This window comes from Saccopteryx leptura, chromosome 1, assembly GCF_036850995.1.
Source record: "Saccopteryx leptura isolate mSacLep1 chromosome 1, mSacLep1_pri_phased_curated, whole genome shotgun sequence".
In the NCBI taxonomy this organism is placed as follows: domain Eukaryota; kingdom Metazoa; phylum Chordata; class Mammalia; order Chiroptera; family Emballonuridae; genus Saccopteryx; species Saccopteryx leptura.
Window position 1 is genome coordinate 18,149,799 of NC_089503.1, and position 22,806 is coordinate 18,172,604.

Consider the following 22,806-nt stretch of genomic DNA (forward strand, 5'->3'; position numbering starts at 1 on the left):
GAGTTGACACTTCTCATTCCCTTGCCCCCTCTCTCCTCTCTCTGTAAAATCAATAAATAAAATCTTAAAAAAAAAGAATTATAAATATGTAAGAAAATGCCACTGTTGTTTATTCATTATTCCCTGACTGAATGAATTTGCTTGTGGATTGGTAGACACAGTGGGGACTTTGCTTCCAGCCCTGGGGTCCCATCTGGTGAGTGGTGGAGGACCGGCTTCTGGGAGAGCGGTTTGCAGCCTGGAGTTGTTGGCTCTTCTGGCTTGGACTACTCAGGGCCTGCCCCAAGCCAGAGGAATGAGCAGAAAAGCCCTATCTGAGAATAACGGTCAGAGCCATGGGGCCATCTGTCTGCGGGGAGCAGGGGATGAGCACCAGCTCTGCAGTGAGACAGGCTTCCTTTTGACTCTTAGCTCCACTACTTGCTAAGTTAGTTCACATCTCATGCCTCAGTTTCCTCATCTGTTAGGGAAAATAATAGTTCCTATCTCATAGTATTGCTGACATGAGGATCAAATATTTGTTAGGTGCTTAATACTCACCTCAAAGGATTATGAGGCTAAAAGGAAGTAAATATTTATAACATATATATGTATATAGAGATATACATATAACACGCATATAAATATATGCAGTAAATACATGTAATACTTGGAACAGTGCCTAGTATGTAGGGAGTGCTCAATAAATGTTAGCCATTATTATTATAAACAGCCTAACTCTGGGCCTGGAGCCCGTGGGGTAAGGAGGTTCAGTCTTTCCCCCAAACAAAGTGTCATCAGAAAATCCAGGACAAAATGAGTTCAGAAATAGCACTGACAAGTATTCTCTTCTCTTCCGGTCTGCCAGAACTCATCGTCACTATCCGACATTTTGTTGTGCTTTCACGCGCATCCTTTTATTCAATCCTCACAATTACCCAATCAGATAAGGAAGTTGCATATTTGCATTTGACAGAGGGAAACTGAGGCCCAGGGAGCCAAGTGGAACCGGGAATTGTGCCCAACTCCTCGTTGCCCAGTGCTTCCCCAACTGCAGGAGACATTCCCCTGTTCACCTGCTGGAGGGACAGATAATGCCTTGTACCCCAGAGGGCAATGCCATCGGTATGTCAACTGCCCATCAATGCCTGGGGGAGGCAGTAGCAGGAGGTCAGAGGTCTCAGCTGAACAAGTCTCTGAGAATAACTGTGATTCCAGATGAAGGCCATTTACAGAGTACAACTTCCCCCAACCATCCAGCCTGGGACAGGCAGGACAGTGCTAGCCACACCCTCTGTAGAGTCTGGGCCAGACCAGCTGGGTCACTTTGTCCCAACTCTCTCTCTCTCTCTGTCTTTCAGGCCTGGTGTGGGGCCCAATGGGAAGGGGTTGTAAAGAGAGGACAGGGCAGTGAGTCAGCTGCTAAGGTATTTCTCCAGCAGCTGCTTCTCAGGCGATAAGGGTTTGCCAAGCCCGTCCCTGGGGCCTGGGAGAGGGGAGATGCTTTCTCTAATCTGGGCTGGGGTCCCTGAAGGCCTTGGCTCCAGGCACTTGAGCTGGGTTCTTCTCAGAGACCCTTTTTAGGGTGTCCATTGGAACCTGCTGAGGGAGTTCAGTTGGTTCCCTTTTGCGAGCAGCCCCCACCCCACCTGCTGGAAACAGCAGCCCAGGCCCAGCAGGATGGAGCTTCCAGAGAGTGGGAGCCAAGTAGAAGGGGAGGGCGGCCAAGGGGCAGGCTGGGTGGGGGTGGAGGACGCTCAGGAAATCCAGTCCTTGCTCAGGGCTTTCTTGTGTGCTGGGCCCACCCCTGGTGGCAACAATGGGCATGTCCCATCACCCACAGGCTCACCACTACTCTTGGGAGCATGTCAGAGGGACTCCCTTTAAAGAACTTAGTAGTGCTTCCATGTGGTTATGGAGCTCAGTTATGGTTGGTTTATATCATCATGTTGGAGGCAAAAGGGGCCTAAGAAGGCTCATGGTCCACGTCCTCCTTCCCCATTTGTAATGAGGAAACAGAGCCAGAGAGGGAAAGCCACCTACCCACGGTCACACTGTGAACTGATAGTGTCAAGGGAGCGGTTCAGGATGTGGGGCATCTTCTCCTTGTTGTCCTCTCACTTCTTCCTGTCTCCCCACCCTCCTGCCAACCTTGGGAAGCCCACTCTGGAGATTTCCTCAGCTTCAGTGCCCCCTCACCCCTACCCCAGGGCCACACCCAGCCCTCCCTCCAGTTTACACATAGAAAGTTCAGGTTTCAGACTATCCGATGGAAATTACTGGGAGTGGACGACAGCAGTCTATAGTGGGTCATCGTTCTGAGGGGGATCGGGTTCTAACCCGGGTGAGCGTTCTATGGAGATGCCTTTCCAGGCAACTGGTTGTGGGAAGCCAGCAAAAGAAATCCTGTATTATGATTTGTTTCCCTCCCCGTTAAAGACTCTTTCCTACAGGCGTGCCAATATAAGCTCCTTCTCGGCTGCCACGCACAGCCAGCACCGGCGCCACTCTGTTGGAGGCGAGGTTCCGGGCTCTCCTGCGCGCACCCCTCAGCTCTGCTGAATCCCCTTCCTAAGCCGGTCTCCTTCGCCGGCCCTTTAAATTTAAAGAAGGACGCGGATTCTGCCTGCCCCGCGTGGCCCACTGTAGGTAAAAGCCGCGAGTTTGGGGCCGCCCCCTTGCGGGAACCCAGCCTGCTCATTGGTGGAATCCGAGGAGCTCCTGGCCAATGGGAGGAGGCTGCGAGAAGCGGGCCGCCGCAGCAGATGCGGCCGCAGGGGGCGGGAGGTGGGCAGGGCTGGCGCGGAGGGGGTTCCCGGCCCTCGCAGACCGCGCGTGTACGCGAAGGGCAGGGTATACTGCGTCCGGCCTTGTGTTACTTTCTGCGCCTGGGGCGGACACAGAAACGGCCCCTCTGAGCTTCCAGGTGGGCCCGGCGGTCCCACGGTGTCCTACGACTCGTATCAGTAGCATGGTCTCGACCCCGCACCGCGATCAGGGGGAAGTGAGAGGGAAGTGGAGAGGGAGAATCTTCTCGGACGTCCAGGCTCGAAGGGGAGGCTGGGCCACCATTCTTAAACCCCTTTGCAGCTTTCTAGCTCAGTTCCTTCCGCCCCTCCTTGAATAATCCTACAACGGTGCATCGGTGACACAGCCAGGTCTCGGTCCCTGGTGGGGTAATGCGACATGCTCTTGGGCCTGTTGTTGGACCGTCTGAAGCTCCTCTCAGTTCCCTCCCCTCATTCCTCCATTGGGTCGAAGCAGAGAGAGGGAAAAGCTCTGGGGTACATACAGCTGTCTGCTCAGGGGCATGGGAGAGACCGGAGGCAGCCTCAGAGCGCCCCCTGCCCCTCGAGGCCTGCACCCGCATTCCCGGTTTCTGCCCCTTCCCCAACCCAGGCTGATTCAGCCTGTGCTTGGGAAGAAGAGGGAGGAGACCTGAGTGGGTCCAGGCTGCGCTGTGGGATAAGGAGAGGGGGGAATTTCGGGCCCAGACATTCCTTCCGAGAGACTGTGCTCTGGGGAGAGATGGGAGGAGAGTCTTCTTACATCTCCCCCTTCCCTTTCCCTGCAGGCTGAGCCCCCACTCACTACCCCCCATACACACAGTGACCCATACATTCCAGGACGGTTACTTGCTTCGTGGCCACTAGAAAATTGCCCCATTTCAAGCTGAAGGGCCACCAGTCTGAGTCACTGCTGTGCCCAGAGCGTGTGCATGTGTGTGGGGTAAGGTTAAGAGAGAGCAGGGAGGGGCTTAGTAGAGGGAAGTTGGGCCCCTGGGTACCCAGTTGTCAGACAGGCACTCCCTGTTGGGAAGCATCGCCATCCAGGCACTGGGGGGGGGGGCGTCTTCTCAGAGCCAGACTTGAAGGCTGTCCTGGGGAGGGGAAAGGGCCCTGGACTCAGACTCAGGAGACCCCATGGGCAGGCAGCGTTTCCCCTTCAGGCCTCAGTTTCCCATTAGTTTTAATCTGTGCTCCTATTGAGGCAGGGGTGGCAGGTAAACTAATCCTCTGAGAGTGGGCTCTTTCTCTGCTCTGGCTTCTCTGGGGACAGGGAAGGAATGGAGCAAGTTCTCCTGTCCCAGGAGGTAGCCCCTCCCCGAGTCTTCCTGGCAGGGCATGGGGGTTCAGGGGAGCATATTGTTCCAACCTCCAACCTCACTCATCTCTCATTCCCCACAGGCCCAGGGAAGGCGGCTGCTGAGGTTTCATATTTTCCCCCTACTGAACTATTCACCGCAGAGCCCAAGTCCAAATAAGCGAAATACTTCTGCCTCTGTGTGTGTGTGTGTGCACACATATACTCCTGTACACACATGCTATACAGACACGGACTATGAGCTTCCTGTCTACACAGGGAAACACTGCCCAATGTAAGATCCACAACCATGGACACATTTAGACTGTTCCATATACAGCCTGGCACAGGGGTATTGCTCATACACTCACGGGCTCACATTGACTGACACTGGCATGCACTAACAGATCCAACAAGGACACACTTCTCAGATATGATCAGACAGAAAGATTGCTATGTAGGCACACACAGGCAGTCACCCCACACAAAGTCACAGATGTGGTCATGCACACCCTCACATGAACACACAAAATCTCACAAGACCACAGAATTAAATGCTGACTGCGCCAAGGCACATGCCTGAGATGACTGAGTCATGTGACCCACAGCAAGAGAGATTTGGGAGTCCCAGGCTCGCCTGGGGCTGGGGCTGGGGAAGGGGGCACTATGGGGGCTGCGGTTTTCTGTGCATGTGCACTGAAGAAAGGAAGAGACAGAGGAAAGGACAGGCTGAACCCCCCAGAGGCTGCTTCTGTGCAGAGCAGGGCCTTGGAGGGGGGATTTTCTCTAGCCCCCAACCCTGTTAGTCTGGCCCTTCAGTTCCCCTTCTTGACACTTGTAACCCTTCCTTGGACAGGATGTGGTCCCCTCAGGAAAGCGGAGAGCTGGCCTGCAGATTCCCGGCCAGCCCCTGGCATCTTCTGACCAGGCAGCCTATGTGCTGTGGCCCAACCCTGGGGCGGGTGCCAGGTACTGTCTGGGCAGAAGGAAGTGATGGCAGTGAGTGCTGCCGCCCAGGGCTGGGATTAGCTGTGACTGGCACCACTGAGGGCACAGCAGCCCATGGTCTGGCTGCTAGAGAAGTTAGTCCATAGGCAGTGGCCAGAGGGTCCCTGTGGGACAGCTCAGGACACTGGATCTAAGTGACAGAATTGGCACTGGGGGCTAGAAGAGAATAAGGCCATCTAACCACATCCATTTGTTCATCACTTAAGCATTTGCTCAGTATTTACTAAGTACCTATTGTGCGCCAGCCCTGTGGATACAGAAGTGGACAAAGCCCAATTCCTGCTCTCAAAAAACTTTCTCACTCGTGGTGTGACTAGTCCATTTATGAAGGTAGTCCTGAGGTTTGAACTCTGCTCTGTCTCCAGAGCATTCTCCACCTTGCATCAAGAGGGATCTTCAACACAATTACGACCGTGGGACTCCCCTGCTTAATATCCCTTGAAGACTCCTGAGGCCCTTAGGATAGTTTCCCAGTTCTTTTGTGTAGCTTGAAATGATCCAGCCAGGTTGCCTCTAAACTATGTCTTGCTCTGTTCAATTCTCATCTATATATCTCCAAAGCCTAGCACGGTCCTAGCACCTGTTAGCTACTTAGATGCTTGCTGAGTGACTGAGTGACTGAATCAGGGGTGAATGAAGGAATGTGCCAGTGAGCTAACGGACTGAGGCCTCTTTTCTGCAGCTGAGCCTCCAGGAATGACTGCCTTGAATTCCGCTCTGATGCCAGCTTGCTCCCGCTCCCAGGCAGAGTTTCCATGTGCCTGGATTCCTTCCCTTGGCTCCTCCCTATTGGGTTGTTCTTCCTCAAGGCCTTTTTGTTCTTAAGCCCCAGTCAGACCAGGTACCTGGGGACCACAGCCCCTTACTTAGTGGTGGAAGAGCTGCCCCAGGCTTGGGCCAGGCCAAAGAGTATAAACAGAGCCCAGGGGCCAACCCACGGAGCTGCTCTCCCCGGCGCCCGGCCAGCTGGAAGGCCCTCTTCGCTGGAACCTGCCACCAGCTCTGGCTGGAATTCCCTTGGCCTCTTCCCTCTCCTCTGTGCACTCAGCATTCGGCCTTTGGCTTCCTCAGCGTCCCGGCCTGTCTGAGTTGTCCTCAGGTTTTATTTTTGGAAGAAGCTGCATTCTCTCTCCTTATTTACTCCCTTTCTTCAGGGAAGGTGTGGGACCCCTGGGCTCGGCTGGGGATCAGGCTGTGGCCCCAGCTCCTGGGTGGGGTCTGGACCTCTCTGAGGCTCCAAGGGAGGGGACCTTCAAAGACTCCTGACCCATCTAATGCTTCACAGCCAGATGCCTCTGCCCCCTTCCCCACCCAGTGTGTGACTAATGCCTCCCCTGCCCTTCTTGAAGAGCCCTGCGGTAGCCAAGGGAACTCATTACAGTTACAGAGCTGACAGAAAGTCTGGCATCAGTAGGTCCATCTCTTATTTGAAGAGACAGTGTAGCTAAATGGTCATGAGCCAGGGAGGCAGACAGACCTGGTCCTAATCCTGGCTCTGCTTCCTACTGTGTCGCCTTGGGCAAGTCACTTATGTTCTCTGGGCCTCAATCTCAGCTATAAAATATGAGTAATTATATCTGCCCCGCCAGGTTGCTGTGAGGATGAAAGAGCATTTGTAAGAATGTTTATACAGTGCAGGACACACGGAAGGCTCTCACCAAATGTGGCTCTTATTATTACAGAGAGGGAAACTGAGAGCCAAGCAAAGGCGTGGACTTGCCCAGGATCACAGAGCCCGAATCAAGGTAAGCAGGCATTTTCAAAGTCTTTCTGCTGTCACTGTCTCCCTTCCAGGGAGAAGACAGGGGGCTGGCATCAGCCCAAAGGAGGAATCTCTTTGAGTCGCCCCGCATAGGCAAACTGCTGGGTCTTCGGGATCTGCCTGCTGCCACCAGTCCAGGCCCTGCAGGGCAGGCGTTTCTTCCGCTGTCCCAGGCAGGAGCCTCTCTTTCTTGCTCTCGGAGGGCGAGGGGTTGGGAGGAGACTGAGCACTCAGCCCCAAGGTGGACCCAGGTCAGTGGGATTCTGAGAGGAGGGGGAATGCCGGGTCCTGACATCACAGAGCAGAGAGGCTGGAGCCACAGCCATGTGGGCCAGCTGGGGCCCTTCCAGCACGTCCAGATGTCTCAGGAATGTGCTGAGCTGGGAACTACCTCGCTCCTTCCCTCACCACCCCCAACCCCTCACCCCCTCAGATGCTAGCTCAAGCTCTGCCTTCGCCCCGCCCCCTTCCTCTTACTACCCTTCCTCTTTCATCTCTCCCTCGGAGGGCCTCGTGTCCACTGTCCCTCTGGTACGTTGCTACAGTCCAGCTTCCTCTCAGACTGCTGAGTGGGTCGCTGAAGGCAGAGACTCTTCTTCTGTAGACCCCATGGGCTGACTATGTGGAGAGGGGGCAGATGGGAGCCCGCGCTGATGGGAGGGAGAGTTCTGAGCATACAGTACATGCCAGATCCCAAATGTGGAACTGATTTGCAGGCCTGGGAGAGAAAGGGTTGAAGGCTTTGGGGCGGCAGAGGGCAGGGCTGGGCTTCTTCTCTGGGAGGATGATGAAAGGGGCTCTGGGCATCTTGTCCCAGCTGATGGGTAGGAGGGCCAAGGAGGTGAGGTGCCAGGCTGGGCTGGGCTCAGATCCTTCTGTTCCCCAGGGGCCAATAGGGACCCGCTTGGCCTGATACTGGAGGGTCCTGAACTACAGGAGGGATGGAGGAACTGCATTAATTTCCCAGGATGAGGCCAGGAGGAAGGACATGGCTGAGGCTAGAGCTCTCAGCATGACGAGGACATCCTGTCCTTCTGCAAGGGTGGAGTTGCCTTGGACCTCCCCAGGTCAGCCTGGCCCAAGTGCTGGGGATGCAGGAGCCAGAGGGAACTGGTACTCCTGGCCCAGTGTGAGGGTCACATCAGGGCAGAGGGAGGAAGGGAGAGGAGAGAGGGGTCTGGGGTCAACTGCTGCCTTCGGCTGCTCTGGGTTCAGGAACGGCCTACAGTTCTGTTTCCTTTGAGGGAGGGTCTTGCATCATCCAGACAAGCTGACAGCTGGCATCCCCCTAATGGACTCTAGATCCCCCAGCACCGAGACAGTCAGAGTTTCTGGGACCACCACTGTGTCTAGCTAGAACTATCACTGGTTCCCTCCTGCCTGCAGATAAAACTCCCAGCTCCTAAGTGCTGCATTGCACTTATCACTGTAGCTGGAGCCACTCGTCTTTGTCTTCCCTCCAGCTAGCTGGATGACCACTCCCGGCTCCTAGAACTGCTGTGAGCTCCGTTGTCGCAGGATCTCTGCTTGTACCATTCCTTGTGCCTGGAATGCCTTTGCCCTTTATCTCCTCCTTTCAACTCTTTTTTTTTTAAATTAATTAATTAATTAATTTTTTACAGAGACAGAGAGTGAGTCAGAGAGAGGGATAGACAGGGACAGACAGACAAGAATGGAGAGAGATGAGAAGCATCAATCATTAGTTTTTCATTGTGCATTGCAACACCTTAGTTGTTCATTGATTGCTTTCTCATACGTGCCTTGACCAAGGGCCTTCAGCAGACCGAGTAACCCCTTGCTGGAGCCAGCAACCTTGGGTTCAAGCTGGTGGGCTTTTGCTCAAACCAGATGAGCCCGCGCTCAAGCTGGCGAACTTGGGGTCTCGAACCTGGGTCCTCTGCATCCCAGTCTGACACTCTATCCACTGCGCTACCGCCTGGTCAGGCCCTTTCAACTCTTATCATCCTTTAAGGCCCAATTCAGATGCTCCTTCCTCCAGGAAGCCTTCCTCAACCACCCAGGTGGAAGAGTCCTCTCCCTTGTGTACCACCACAGCACTAATAGACTGTGAGGTCCCTGGCTAATATCATGCCTCGAATTCTAATTGTGCACCATGGGGCCCATCTCTTTTTCTAAACTTTCGCTTTCTTGCAGGTATAATCTAGGATGGAGTTCATCCTTAAACCCTCTGCAGGGCCTCACACAGAGTCGATCACACAGTATGCCTAATGGTAATAATAATAGCAAATGTTTATATCCCAGGAACTGTTTTAGTTCCTCCCATGAATCTCTATCTCATTAAGTTTCAGGAGATAAAGTAGGTACTATTAGTACCCCTATTTAATGGTTGATAAGACTGAGGCACAAAAAAGTTAAGAAGCTTACCCAGGCCCTGGCCGGTTGGCTCAGCGGTAGAGCGTCGGCCTGGCGTGCAGGGGACCTGGGTTCGATTCCCGGCCAGGGCACATAGGAGAAGCGCCCATTTGCTTCTCCACCCCCACCCCTTCTTCCTCTCTGTCTCTCTCTTCCGCTCCCGCAGCCAAGGCTCCATTGGAGCAAAGATGGCCCGGGCGCTGGGGATGGCTCCTTGGCCTCTGCCCCAGGCGCTAGAGTGGCTCTGGTCGAGGCAGAGCATCGCCCCCTGGTGGGCAGAGCATCGCCCCTGGTGGGCATGCCTGGTGGATCCTGGTCGGGCGCATGCAGGAGTCTGTCTGACTGTCTCTCCCCATTTCCAGCTTCAGAAAAATACAAAAAAAAAAAAAAAAATAATAATAAGAAGCTTGCCCAGGTTCATTCAGTTAGCAAGAGGTTGAGCCAGGATTTGAAACCAAGCTCTGATAGCAGTGCGTGTGCTCTTATGCACACACAGCAACAGTAGTTGTTGAAGCAATCACTGGTTTCTTGCTGCCTATCCCAACCACAGTACTAGATACAAAATATGGGCCCTCCACTCCATGCATTGGGTCCTCACAGGAGCCCCAGTATTGTTCATCCCTGGCCACCCCTTTCCTGATGCCCCTAAACACAGGGAACCCTGTGAAGGGGCCTGGCATCTTTTGGCTTTGCCCCAAAGAGTCTTCTAGCTCCAGAGAGGTCAAACACATAAGAAAATAAAATCCCTATGATCGCGGCTCAGCACAGGGTTGGAGAAGACTGGAAATTCCTGCAAGGACTGTCCAGATCTTTCTTTCAGGCAATAACAGCAATAATCAGAAAAGTAGCAGCAGCAGCTATAGTTTATAGAGGACATACTGCACACGCCAGGCACTGTGCCACTTTCTACAAGAGTCATCTAACTGAATCCTCATAAGAAGCCTGTGTCCTATGGGCAACCCTGCTTTATGGATGAGGAAAATAAGCTGAGAGAGGTGAAGGCACCTGTCAGGCTCACACAGATGACAAATGGTGAGAGCCAGAATTTGCTCCCAGGTCTGGGCAGCGAAAGGCGACCACGCCACCCTGAGGTACAGCTCGGCTCTCCAGGGCTTGTTGAGGTATCTGCCACCTGACATGCGGACTAGCTGTCTGGATGGCTTGTGTCTGGGAGGAGGCACCAGATCTCAGGCTATTCCTGATCAGAGTGGAGTGGAGGCAGGGTCTACAGCTCACCTCTTCCCCAGACTCATGTGGTGGGAGGGACCAAGAGATTCAAAGCTGGGTAGTTTGGAGCCAGATGTCTGTTTTGTTACACTTTATAATTCATATACACACATAGCTTTTTTTTTATGTGCACAATCATCTGTTTCAGAATAGAAAAGTACATCATTGTACAGTGAAAGGTATGAGGGATTTAGGTTGAGATGGATTCCTTGAATAAATAAATAACATCCATTTTATATAAAAAGAAGTACCATCAAAGCTGGGCAAGTGTCTTTTCTCCCATTAGCCACCCACCCACCCATTTATCCATCCATTTCCCTGCCACTCCTTCCTTCCATTTATCCATTTATCCATCCATCTGATAAATAAACATTTCCCGAGAACCTGGTCACTATAGCTATAACTCGGCAACAGATAAAAATAACTGCCTGACACTCCCGGCCCTTAAAGAACTCTTGGTCTAGTTCAGCAATGACGAAGCTCAGGTCCAAGGTCCCACGGTAAACCAGGGAAGTGAGGCGAGGATTGGTGAGGACAGTCCCGGCAGAGGGGAACCTATGGGCAAAGGCTTGGGCCTGTCTGCCTCCAAAGCAGGTCCCCTCAGTTGGGCTTTGGAACTGCCTCCCGGCTCTCCTCAAGGGCCTGATGAGCCTGCCTTACTCCGCTGCTGTTTTCATTTCTGTTATTCTTTTGGAAAGGGATGAGGCGGACAGCTGCTGCTGTCCAGCTGTTGTGTCGAACCACAGAGCCCAGCCCAGATGTGTCAGATTCTCTGTGATGGGTGAAGTGGCTCCCGGGCCAGGAGCCAAGGGCCAAGGAAGCTGCCGTGAGGGTTCTGTCCCCGGAGAGTCGAGAGAGGAGGCACATTGAAGCTGGTAGCAAGAAAGCCCATTGTTGCCCTATCTGTCAGGTTGGCCTTGCTGGTGACATTGTATCACGGGGATCCGGATCTTTGACAGTCCAAGGAAATCAGCACTTGTGATATATTTTCTCTGATGATCAGAATTCCTGGTCATATCTTGCCTTTCCCATCTTCTCTTGAACCAGATATCCTCACCCCTACCTTCTTCCCAATCCTGGTCAAGGGGCCTGCCACTTACTCTGGCTTCCCCAAGGGGGGAAGTCTGCCCAAGGGGGTTACGTAGTGTTCCAGCCAGAGCAATGCTCATGGTCTTGACTTAACTCCACCCAAATCTTTCCCCTCTATCCTGCCCCTTGGAGCGCTGAGACTTCCAGAAGAACAGCCTGTTCTCCAGCATCTGGAGCTGGTTTCTTGAGGGAGGTTCAAGGGCAAGCCAGGTCCCAGAAAGGGATGCTCTGGGAGGGTGTCAGTACCAAGACCGGCAGGAGGCGCGTGGGACGGGGAGGAAAGACCCAGCAGGCGGTGTTCTTCGTCCTCCCCTCTCCTGGCACAGTAGCCAGGCCAGGCCAGACAAAAATAGACCCTCCCAGGGAGTCCTGGGAGCTGCAGAGAGCAAAAATCAGAAAAGTAGCTATTGTTTATAGAGGGTTTTACTACATGCCAGGCACTGTGCGAGGCTCTCTACAAGAGTTGTCTAATTGAATCCTCATAAGAAACCTGTTGTGCTGCTCTCAGGCAGGCTGGCGGACAGCATCCCAGAGTGAATATGAGGAAAGGGGCTCCTCCTCTTCAAGGCCAGGCAACCTGCTGGCTCTGCTCCTAACACTCTAGTTATCTACAGCGCCCTAAGGTGAGGATGACGGTGAGGCCTCTATAATAGCTGATGTCCCAAACTTTCCTTGCTCTATCTAGAAAGCAAAGTTCAAACCAGTACAAAAGCAAGAGAGAAAATGGTTCTCTTCCTTCCTTGACTCCGTGGGATCCCAGCCCCAAGAACAGAGTTAAGATGTCCTCTCCTTCTTAATTCTCAGTATTTCATCTGTACAGGGCACAATGATGCCTATATATGCTCAATGAAAGAGACACAGCCCCATTCCACCCTGCTGAAATGCCTTCCAGTAATTCCTTTGCCAATAGGGAAGGGGACATTGAGGAGGGAGAGTGTGGAGGTTACCTCCCCTGGGAAACTTTCTGTGACCTCCAGCTCATCTGATTGCTCCTCCTCCAGCTCCCAGCAACCTCTGTTGGTCATGGTGTCCCATTGTGCTGTTACTGTCCCTTTCTCTCTCTGTCTCTCCCTAGCTGTGAGTGGCTGGAGGTCACTATGCATAGTGACCAGCCTCTGGCTCTCCTTTCATGCCCAGCTGTTAAAGGACAGGATATGTGTATTGAGGAACAATTCAACAAATCCCCATCTGGTCCAGGAAAGCCGGAGGGACCTCATAGCAGAGCAGGGTACCACGGCATATTCCTGGGATCGAGTTTCTCTATCACCCTCAGGTCTGGCCAGGCCAGGACCCTGGGGCCCTTAGGGGCCCTTCAGGAGTTATCAGTACACTTCTTGAACACACAGGTCTTTCTTTAAAAAACAAACAAACAAACAACATTCTCCCCCCTTCCCTTACTGGGATTGCCCTGAAGTAATTTTCTCTACAAATACAGTAAATCCTTGAAATAGAACAAAGTCCACCACAGTGGGGCCAAACTTTGGCTTCTGCCCTATGCCTGGGGCCCATCTCAAATAAAGTATCTCAAGTGTTGATAAAGAAGTTCCTGCTTGGTGCTCCTCCGGAACCTTTTCAGTTGGGTCTGCCGCATGCAGTCAGTTTCCCGGTCTTTACCTTCGAGCTTTTTGTGATAGTACAGACCCACTGAAATATATGTTTTTTCATTGATCCTATAATACCACAACTCCACATTTTACATGATTGAAAGTTTTGGACTCAGCTTATTGCCTTACGGTGGAATTTTACTATAGTCAGCACCTATTTTGTGCCATGGTATTGTGCTAGGTTTATGGCAATGGACAAAACTGACACGGCCTCTGTTCTCATGGAACTTGCTTTGTCACAGAGGAAATGGACAATAAGCCAATAAAGTAACTGCAAACTGAGATAAGGACTATGAAGAAATCAAATGACTGGAACAGAAAATAATAGGGGGTCCCACTTGAGGTGGCTGGGGAACCTTTTCTAAAAAGGTGACATTTGAACTAAGGAAGATGATCTGGAAAGAACTTAGGGGAAAGCATTCTAGATGTCAGGAATAGCATGTGCAAAGGCCCTGAGGTAGCACTAGAAAAGACTTAGTTTTAAGTTGGTGATTGTGGACCAGGAGTCCCAGAGCAATCTGAACAAGATGAAACTGGGGAAGAGGGAAGCCCTAGAACCAATGCTCAAGACTGAGGCCTATACCACAAGTTGAAATCTGCTGAGGCTCAGTCGGCTCTAGACCACCCTGTACCGGGAGCTACAGGTGTCTGTGCCACACAAGGGATGGGGATGGCTGAAGGCAATGTCAACTCCTCGGAAAGCATGGAGAGCCCTTACTAACAGTGCAGGCTGCAGTGCTCTGATGGCTGGGAGTTAGATGAGCTTAAGCACCCTTTTTCCCCCCTCCCTAAAAAATGCAGGGTCTGACCTGGGCCCCCTTCATTCACTCCTCAGTGGTTGGTTGAGGTCTGCTCTGTGCAAGCATAGTACATGGCACTGGGTACAACAGTGAACAAGACAGATAAACCCTTGCCCTCAAGGAACACATATCTCAGTAAGGGAAGCACAGACAAAACAATAACAACAAAACTCTGCCCCAAATAAATTCAATGTTTTGGAGGAGTGGGTATTTGGGGAGAGCTCCCTTCTTGAGTGGGAGCCCTGAGATTTAGGCTCCTCCATTAGTTTTTCTCCATTAGTTCTTTTCTAGTGGATTCTAACTGAGACCAAGGTGCTTTGGCCCTTGGGTCGTCTTTCTTATTGGTGAGAATTTAAAGAGAAACACACATGCACACACACACACACACACACACACACACACACACACACACATACCCCTCCCCTTTTAATGGCTGTTAAAGGCCCACACACAGACATAGGAACACCCAAACGCACATACTTCTCTAATCTCCCTAAATCCCCCAGTGCCGGGGCTGGTGTGGTGGTGGTGGTTTTGTGCTTTCCCATTTAGCTCAGGAGAAGCCAGGCTGGGGGTCTGGGGAGCAATGATCAGGGGTAGCCCCACACCTCCCTTCCCTTGTGCCGGTCCTCGTGATTGGTCTTTCCCGCACCTGGCCTCCCCAGCTGCCGGGAGGTAAATGAGTGTGCTGGGCAAACATCCTCAAAGCTTCCTGCTGCTCCCCTTTGAGACAACAGAACTTCTTTTCCTCTTCCTCCTCCTCCTCCCCAGACCCTCCCAGCTGGAGCTTCTCTGAGACCCAAAGCCATTTTTCTCTAGAGAAACCAGAGTCATCCTTTCCCCTTAGCCAGAGGAACAAGGCAAGAAGCACATAGGATGAGTATCTCTATCTGGAGATAGAACCTGTTCTCCCTCTGGTCCTTTATCCCAGTTTTCTGAGCACTAAACCCTCTCTCCTACCTGCCCAGGGCTGAAAAATCACAGGGTACAGGGAAGGGGGCTCTAGGGTAGACACATCAGGAACGGTGGAAGATGTGGGGAAGAGAAGCCCCTACATCTGGCAGGAAGGGCAACCCCTTTGAGGGGTGTCTTTGAGTATCACATAGACAAGGCTGCCACAGCATGAAGGTATCTTCACAAAAAAAACTAAAGCACTGCTAGCCACCTCCAAGCACACGTGACTTGATTTTTTTGTACTCATTCTCCTGTCTCTGTCCAAGCGAATGTGTGCTTCTTACATGGTAGTGTGCAGGGCGAGCATACTTTTTGCTGTTTGCTTTTTTCACAGAGCAACAGAGCACACAGGCTTTCCATGTTACTTTATGGCCTTTATCTGGATTTTAAAGAAGGATAGTGAATACCCTGCTTTCCATCTTCCAGACTGAGAAGCATGCAGACTCCATTCTTTCTCATCCTTAACCCTGGAAACGTTTTTCTATCCTCATGCAGAATAAAGGGGGAGCTGGGTGTGGGGTTGGTATGGGATTTCAGGTGGAAGGATCTTCAGACACTTAAATGAAGGCACCGGAGAGGGCAAGTGACTTGTTCAGTCACACAACAACTCCTACCTGAGTAGTTTCTATTGTTACTCTATCTAGTCTCTGGAGCCAGTTAACTATGGAAACTTACCTGCCAGGCACTGTCCTACATTAATCTTTAATTTTGCCACTAAATATCTACAATAACCCTGTGGTGCAGGTTCTATATCTCCATTTCTCAGATGAGGAAACCAGAGGATAAAAAGTCACTTGTCTGAACTGCCCAGCTGGCTGGTGGCAGAAGCACAGCTAGAACCAAGTTTCCTGATTCCCAGCCCAGGAGTTCCTTCTCTCTCCTCTTAGAAATCCTTTCCTTTCCCCGGCCTCTCCTGGCCTGGCCTAGGACTGAGGTCAAGAGCTTTTCCAGCAGGGCTTTCCCTCCCTAGTCCCAGTGCTGGATACCACTGTCTGATCGTGCCTCCTTTCCTGCGCTGGACCAAGGCCCAGATGAGCAGCTGGGGATGCAAGGCTGAATGGAGCAGCAGGAAGAGGCTGTAGGCGGCAGAGTTCATTCAGAAGAAAGCCCAACTCAGAGCTGCTGAGGACTCTGAGGGAACCTCACAGGGGAGGCTCTACTATCCCCCTTCGCTACAAGGATACAAACTCCAACAAACCCCCTTCCTCTGACCAGTATCTGTTACCAACTCTAGGAGGGGTCTGTGGAAGTCTAGATCCCTGCCTGGCGCTTTATTCCTAGGACCTGTGCCAGACTATCCTTAGAAAGACTTGAACCAACTTTTGTCCATTTTACAGGCAAAGAAACTGAGGCCTAGGGAGGTGAGCTGGGGGTGTGGCCAAGTTTCACAGTGGGAAACAGAACCAGTGGCAGAGTTAGAACCCAAGTCTCCCCACTACATGTTAAAGCCCTCTGCCTTCCTCCACTTGGCCTCTCGGCCACAGCGTGCTCCCTCTGGCTGGGGCTGGGAGCCTTCCTCAGAGAGCAGGGTGACTTGGTTCTGTTGCCCTAAGGAAGGTCTGGAAGACCTTACACCCATGTCTCCCAGACTCAGGTTCCTGCCCCCTTAGCTGGTTTCCCCACCATCAGTCTAGTGGCCAGGGACAGTTTAGGTGGAAGTCCAAGATGCCCAACCCTTTAAATCTCTATGCACTTGTCTCTTATCTGGCCAAGTTTATCTTAATTCCAGCAGGTAGAAGCTAGGAAGTTGAGACTCCTGAGGTGATGTGTGTGTGTGTGTGTGTGTGTGTGTGCGCGCGCATGTAGGTGTGTATGAAAGACGGGAAGTTCACTGAATGGGGGCATGCTACCAGATTCTCCAAGCTGCCCACATTTTAACCAGGAAGGTTCTTCTGAACCCAAATATTTTTCCTGTTACTGAGCCCATGCCCCTCCTCCACAGCAGTGCCTTTGGGCCGAGCCTGAGAAAGGGAGGGAGAGAGGGAAAAAGAGAGAAGCCACGTTTCCTTTGGGTGGGAGGGGAAGAGAGAAAGGGGAGAAGGACAAGCACAGAGAGAGCCAGAGAAAGTCAGACAGACATGAGGGACAGAGAAACAGACCTAGAGACACAGAGATGGGGAGAGAGCTCCCTCCTTCTGAGAGATCGCCCTGTACTGCTTTGACCGCTGAACGTCAGGTCCTTCCCTGGGGGCATTTCGTTCCTGAGTTTGGGCCGGCAGAAGCAGTACCACTAAATGTTGGGATCTGGGTCAGAATCTGGTTCCCCCAAGGGGCGTCGGGTCTCTGGCCATTGAACACTCCCGTGTGCGCCTCCCAGCGGAGAACCAGCTGTGGGTCCACTTTGCGCCAATCTGGTCCTGGAATCCCGGGCGGGGGGCAAGACTGGTGTCTTTTGAGTTCGTATCGAAGGATCAGGTGGTCTGGACCGCACGACGTCCCCTTCCCCTAGAAGGCGGACGGAGCCCCCAGGACGGGCGCACACTGGCGCAAGCTCAGAGGCTCGGGTTTAGGCTTGGGGACTGGGGAGCTGTTGAGGGATCTAGTCCCCAAATCTCAGAGCTCTCAGCACGTGTCCCTCCCGGGGACCCTGCATCGAGACCACTCCTCCGCTTCTGCCCAGTGCTGTGTAGCCTCGTCCAGGGGGGCCCAGACGAGAGGCGAAGAGGGGTGCGGAGTGGCCGAAGGGGCACGCAGACCCTTCATCTTACCGCATTGTTGAGGAAATCCGACTCGTTCAGATCCCCCAAGTCCAGGAAGCTGGATCCGGGGAACAGTCTGTCGGCCGGGAAGGGCTCCAAGACGGCGTCCATCGCGGCCGGTTCCGGAGACCCCCTTAGGCTGGGCTTCCCCTACTCCAGGGCGGCGACACGCCCGGCCCAGATCTCTGCTTGAGCTCTGGCAGCGGGCGGGGGCAGGTCCGGGGCTAAGCCCCGGGGGAGGGGCGGGCGGAGGCGGCACGGCCCCAGGTAGGGGGCGCAGGGGGCGCTGGGGGACTTAGGGTAGCGGCGTGGAGCGGGCTGGGCTCAGGGGCCCCGGGCGCACCGCGGGCATTTAGCCGACTCCTCTTCCTCCTGCTCCTCCGGGGGCACAGCTGGCTTCCATGGGGAGCCCGAGAGTGGGGACGAGGGCTTGAGGAGCCCCCCGAACAGGGTGGGACGCGGGGGCGGGGGAGCTGAGCGCTCCCCCAAGACTGGGTGACTGACGGGCGCTCCGCTCTCTCTGCGTCTCCCTGTGCTTGGCTTCTGTCACTTTCCTCTCTGAAACCGGGAACCCCAGGCTGCTTAGCCCAGCTGGCCGATGCGCCACGCCCCCACATCAATATTCACGATAATTTCATATTAATGAGAAGAGGGAGCGGCCTGAGGAGTCGTCCCTCCTCTTTTAAAGAGACAAGCTAGTCTTCTTTGCCAATCTCTGTTTTCTGATGACTCTCAAAACAGAGGCCTAAAGCAAAATCTTCCTGGAGCCAATAACTGTATTCCTGGAATCTCAGCATCTCTGTAAGGCTTTGCCAACCACTCTTCCATAAGTCCGTGAGGAAGCTGAGTTATTTCCAGTCTTCCAGCCCTTGTGCTAGAACCCGAATCAAATCCAAGTCAAGGAATTCCATCTCATGGGCCCCTACACAGATCTCCTAATGGGGAGATTTTTCACGTGTCCTTCTCCAGGAAGCCTTCTCTGACCCCCAGGCTGAGGCATTTACCACCACTAGACACTCACAGGACACCGTGTACTTATCTCCACTGGGGTGAGCTTGGTGTGCTATTGTCATTGTTTGTTCCAGTGTCTATGACCCTAACTGGACTCTGAGATCGCTCGGGGCAAGGACTATATCTCCCTTTCCTGTGTGTGAAAGGGCCAGGTGAACAGCAGAGATGAGGCAAGAGCCCCTCTTCTCGTCAATAATCATCAAGTTCCCTGAATGGTTCTGAACAGCAAGAATTTGGAGAACAGTGGCCATGGAGTCTGCCTGAACCGAGATGCTGGCTGTCTGCATGCTCTGTGATCACGGGACAGTCCTGGACCCATTACCTAAGTGGCCCGCTCCAGAGTACAGCTTAATCTCCCGAAAGGGCTGATAAACAGTCACCAGGCACCTGAACAAATGGAGGTGGTTCGGAAAGGCACTCCCTCAGAGGGCTGGGCAGGCTGGTTCCTGGTTAGAAGTCATTAATAGGATTAAGTGTGTCCTTGCTGTCTGAAGCTTTTAATTAGCTCAGGAACCAAAAGGTCTTTAAGAAGCAGAGATGTCATCACAGCTAAGCCAGGATTTCACTGAAATGGCTCTCCCAGTGCCTGGGTAGGAGAAGGGCACACACCAAGCCTGCAATAGCGATTGTTTGCCTGCCTGGGGGGCGGGGGGCAGACAGGCATGTGGCTTCCCCCCCATCTCATGACCCAGTTGACATAGTTCTGGAGAATGAAGTTCTGACCCTCCAGGCTGTCATATGACTATTAGCTCTCAGGCCTCCTGGAGCGTTCGTTCCTGAGAAGCTGGGAATAGAGCCCACGCTCTGCGGGCCAGTTCACTAGCAGTGCAACTCTCTCTGAGAAGTTAGGGTGAGCCCAAAAGAAATCAATTTACTCTCAAAAGATTGGCAGGTAGAATTAGGGTGCTGAGACCATGAGTCCTTTTTCCAAATGTGTCACATTTGGTCAACGGACGGGGCTTTCAAATGCTGAGAACATGGCTGATCCTTTTCAGGGAAGTGGGGAGTAGCGTCTGGCTGGGTAGACAAGCCAGTCTGTGGTGAGTGGGCTTGTGCCAGCAGGTGTCTGGATTCCTGGCTCCTGAGCTGGAGTCCCTGCAGGCCCCCAGGAGGAACAAAAGTGCCCCTCTGCCCAAGGTTGGCTAGAAATTGTGCCTGTGTTCCTCTCAGACTGTAATTAGAGACACAGGCACCATTTAAGTGATTGGGGAAGATTATACAGTTTTAGATAAATAGGATTAGAGTGTCCTCTCTTTCCTGATTCTTACCCAGGTGAACACCCCAGGGACCATTGAAAATAATCCTGGGGAGACATTCTAGTTCCAGTACCTCCGGTGGAGTCTGAGAGGTGTGATCTTCAAAAAAAGAGATCCTGAGGGTGGAGGTGTGAGGAGGAAGAGGGAAAAGGGGATGGGCAGTGCAGAGCCTGGCATGTAATGGGAGCACGATAACTGTTTTTCTGGGATGAGTGTATGGCAAAGTCCAGTAAAGAGGAGGATTTGTTCACATATTCCACAAGTATTATCCGGCACCCATGGTCAGTCCCTAGACCAGACATTGAAGACACAGTGGCGAGTAAGAAGGTAATTCCAGAGCAAATGAGGAAAGCCTGGGGCAGGGGGCAGAGTAGGAACTTTAAGACTATGATTTCAAACAGTGATAAGGATTATGAAGGAAATAGAATAGCGTGACATAACCCTGTGGATAAGCAAGGCCCCTCTGAAGACAATACACGTGAGCTGAGAACTGATCGTGGACTGGAATCATTGATGGGGTAAAATGGAGGGAAAAGCGTTGAAGGCAGAGGGAACAGCAAGTAGAAGAGAGACAAAGACTGGGAGAGCCCTGCATAAACCCAATTTTACAGTCATACCAAGGCTCGAGGTTCTATTTAAGTACTGAAAAGAATTGTGCCAGTTCAGATGAGAGGGCCCCCCTAAAACCTTCTGTAGCAACACATCCCTTCTATGTTGTCTCTTGAAGGTTTTCTAGGGGAAGAAATTAGACAGCTGAAATTAGGTCTCAAGTCTGGCTTCTGACTCAATAGAGAAGATCTGCTCCCTCTCTGCGGGTACTGGGCTTGGCACACTACCCAGCCCCCCTCAGGCCACTTCTCTACAACTGAAGGGCAGGGGAAGGAAGTCAAGATTGGTTCTGCAAACACCCCCAAACACTCTGGGTCAAGAGAAGAACAGACTGGGGCCCCTCCTGTTATGGGCTCAGGAACATCTGGTTGTTGCTCTCCAGCAGCTGCTCCAGCTGTGAAGCGAAATGCATAGACATCCCAACCCAGGCAGTGACGCACAGGAGAGAAAGGACAGAGATAAGCTTCCTGCCGGTCCCAGACACTGAAGGTCAGGGTGGAGAGACAGACTTCTGCTAGGCTAAGCTGTGAACAGGGAAGGTGTATGGCAGGGGTCCCCAAACTACGGCCCGGCCTGCGGGCCACATGCGGCCCCCTGAGGCCATTTATCCTGCCCCCGCTGCACTTCCGGAAGGGGGACCTCTTTCATTGGTGGTCAATGAAAGGAGCACATTGACCATCTCATTAGCCAAAAGCAGGCCCATAGTTCCCATTGAAATACTGGTCAGTTTCTTGATTTAAATTTACTTGTTTTTTATTTTAAATATTGTATTTGTTCCCGTTTTATTTTTTTACTTTAAAATAAGATATGTGAAGTGTGCATAGGGATTTGTTCATAGTTTTTTTTATAGTCCGGCCCTCCAATGGTCTGAGAGACAGTGATCTGGCCCCCTGTGTAAAAAGTTTGGGGACCTCTGGTGTATGGTGTGGGGGGGGGGAGAGGAGAGGGAAAGAGAGAGAGCTTGGCTGGGGACTGCCACACTTTGATACCCCTGAATAGTCTCTGACCTCCTCTGGATCTCAGTTTTCACATCTATAAAATGGGAGAAGTGTTAATTACACCTAGGGTCCTGTTCTCTCCAAGTACCTTCCAAATGTGCCCTTACCTGGACAGTCCCTGGCAGAGAGTTGGAGGGTGGGGTGGGGTCAAGGACCTGCCTCCTTAGGAGGCCTGGCTCTCCTATTTTCTAGGCTCCTGTCTGGAGCCTCCCCAAGGGTGCAAGGGTGGGTGTTTACACTCGGTAGGCAGGCCCCGGGTGGTGGTGAGAAGGTCACCCAAAGTAAACCTGTCTTGTTTGCCTGGCTTGTAAAGGGAAAAAGGCTTTGGCACACTCTAACAGGAACTTCTGAGAAATGAAAACATATTCATCCTGGAGATTAGGCTGACTTCCGGGGCACAGATGGAGCCCTTTGTTCTCCTGTGGCTCCCTAAAATGGGCTGCATGGCTGCTGTCCCTGTGCCCACCCCCCACCCCCTGCTGGGGCTAGACATGGAGACCCTGGGGTAGCACTTGCTAGGAGGGTGGAAGTGGGCTTCAGACCCTGGCTCTCACACTTCTCCATTCCCCTGGCCTGTGGTTTCTTCCCCCTCCTCCATTACACCCTGAACCATAAAAATACCTGATATTTATTGAGTACTTTGTGCCAGGCAGTAAATACTTATATTATCTCGTTTAATTCTTGGAACAAGCTTGTGAGATAAGTATCCTATTCACTGACTCCAAGATGCACATTTTAACGTCTCTGAAATCAGAATATGTTTTATAATCAATGAATGATATGTTATAGTTGAACATACAGTGTTCTTTCCTTCTTAATGTACATAAAATAAGGGTGCATCATACAACTGATGACGTCTTAGGTTCAACGAAACATGATATTATTATCATCCCCAATCTGCAGATGAGAAAAGCGAGGCTCAGAGAGTGTGTGACTTATACCACTCCTTTATTTCACAGGGAACCAAGGCTTAAGGCCACAGGAGGCATGACTTCGGTTGCCCCGCTTTAATGGGGCACAGATAACCCTGAAATCCCGGCCTCCAGGCTCCTCACCCAGAGCCCTCTCTGCTCACCCCAGATGAACTGCGTTTTCTCACTAGGGAGAGGCAGGAGCAGAGTGGAGGGCGTTCCAGGGCCTCCTCGGCAGCTAGTGAATCACCAGCCACCTTGCCTTGGAGAGGGGCCTTAACGATAGATTTTATTTTCCCTTTGCAAATTCTCTGAAGACTGAAGTTCCTTAAGGACTAAGAAAACATGTGTCTCCCTTCCAGCTCCTTTTCCTGGTAATTATTTTAGCTTCTCTTTTCCTGCATTTCTGTTCGACTGTCCCATCTTCAGACGGGAGGCGGGCC

General features: G+C 52.3%; 1 protein-coding gene across 2 annotated transcripts in view; it reads right to left on the reverse strand.

Annotated features, from left to right (window-relative positions):
• The window catches only part of CREB3L1 (cAMP responsive element binding protein 3 like 1), a 36,482-nt gene extending 18,327 nt beyond the window's left edge, over positions 1-18,155 (reverse strand). The window contains exon 1 of one of the 2 annotated variants that reach the window (XM_066362524.1): positions 17,588-18,155. In XM_066362524.1, coding sequence (XP_066218621.1) covers positions 17,588-17,689 — 102 coding nt within the window. In that variant the 5' untranslated portion in view covers positions 17,690-18,155. The remainder of the gene's footprint in view (positions 1-17,587) is intronic. The other variant, XM_066362515.1, reaches the window with a different exon arrangement.
• Between the last annotated feature and the right edge of the window lie 4,651 nt (positions 18,156-22,806).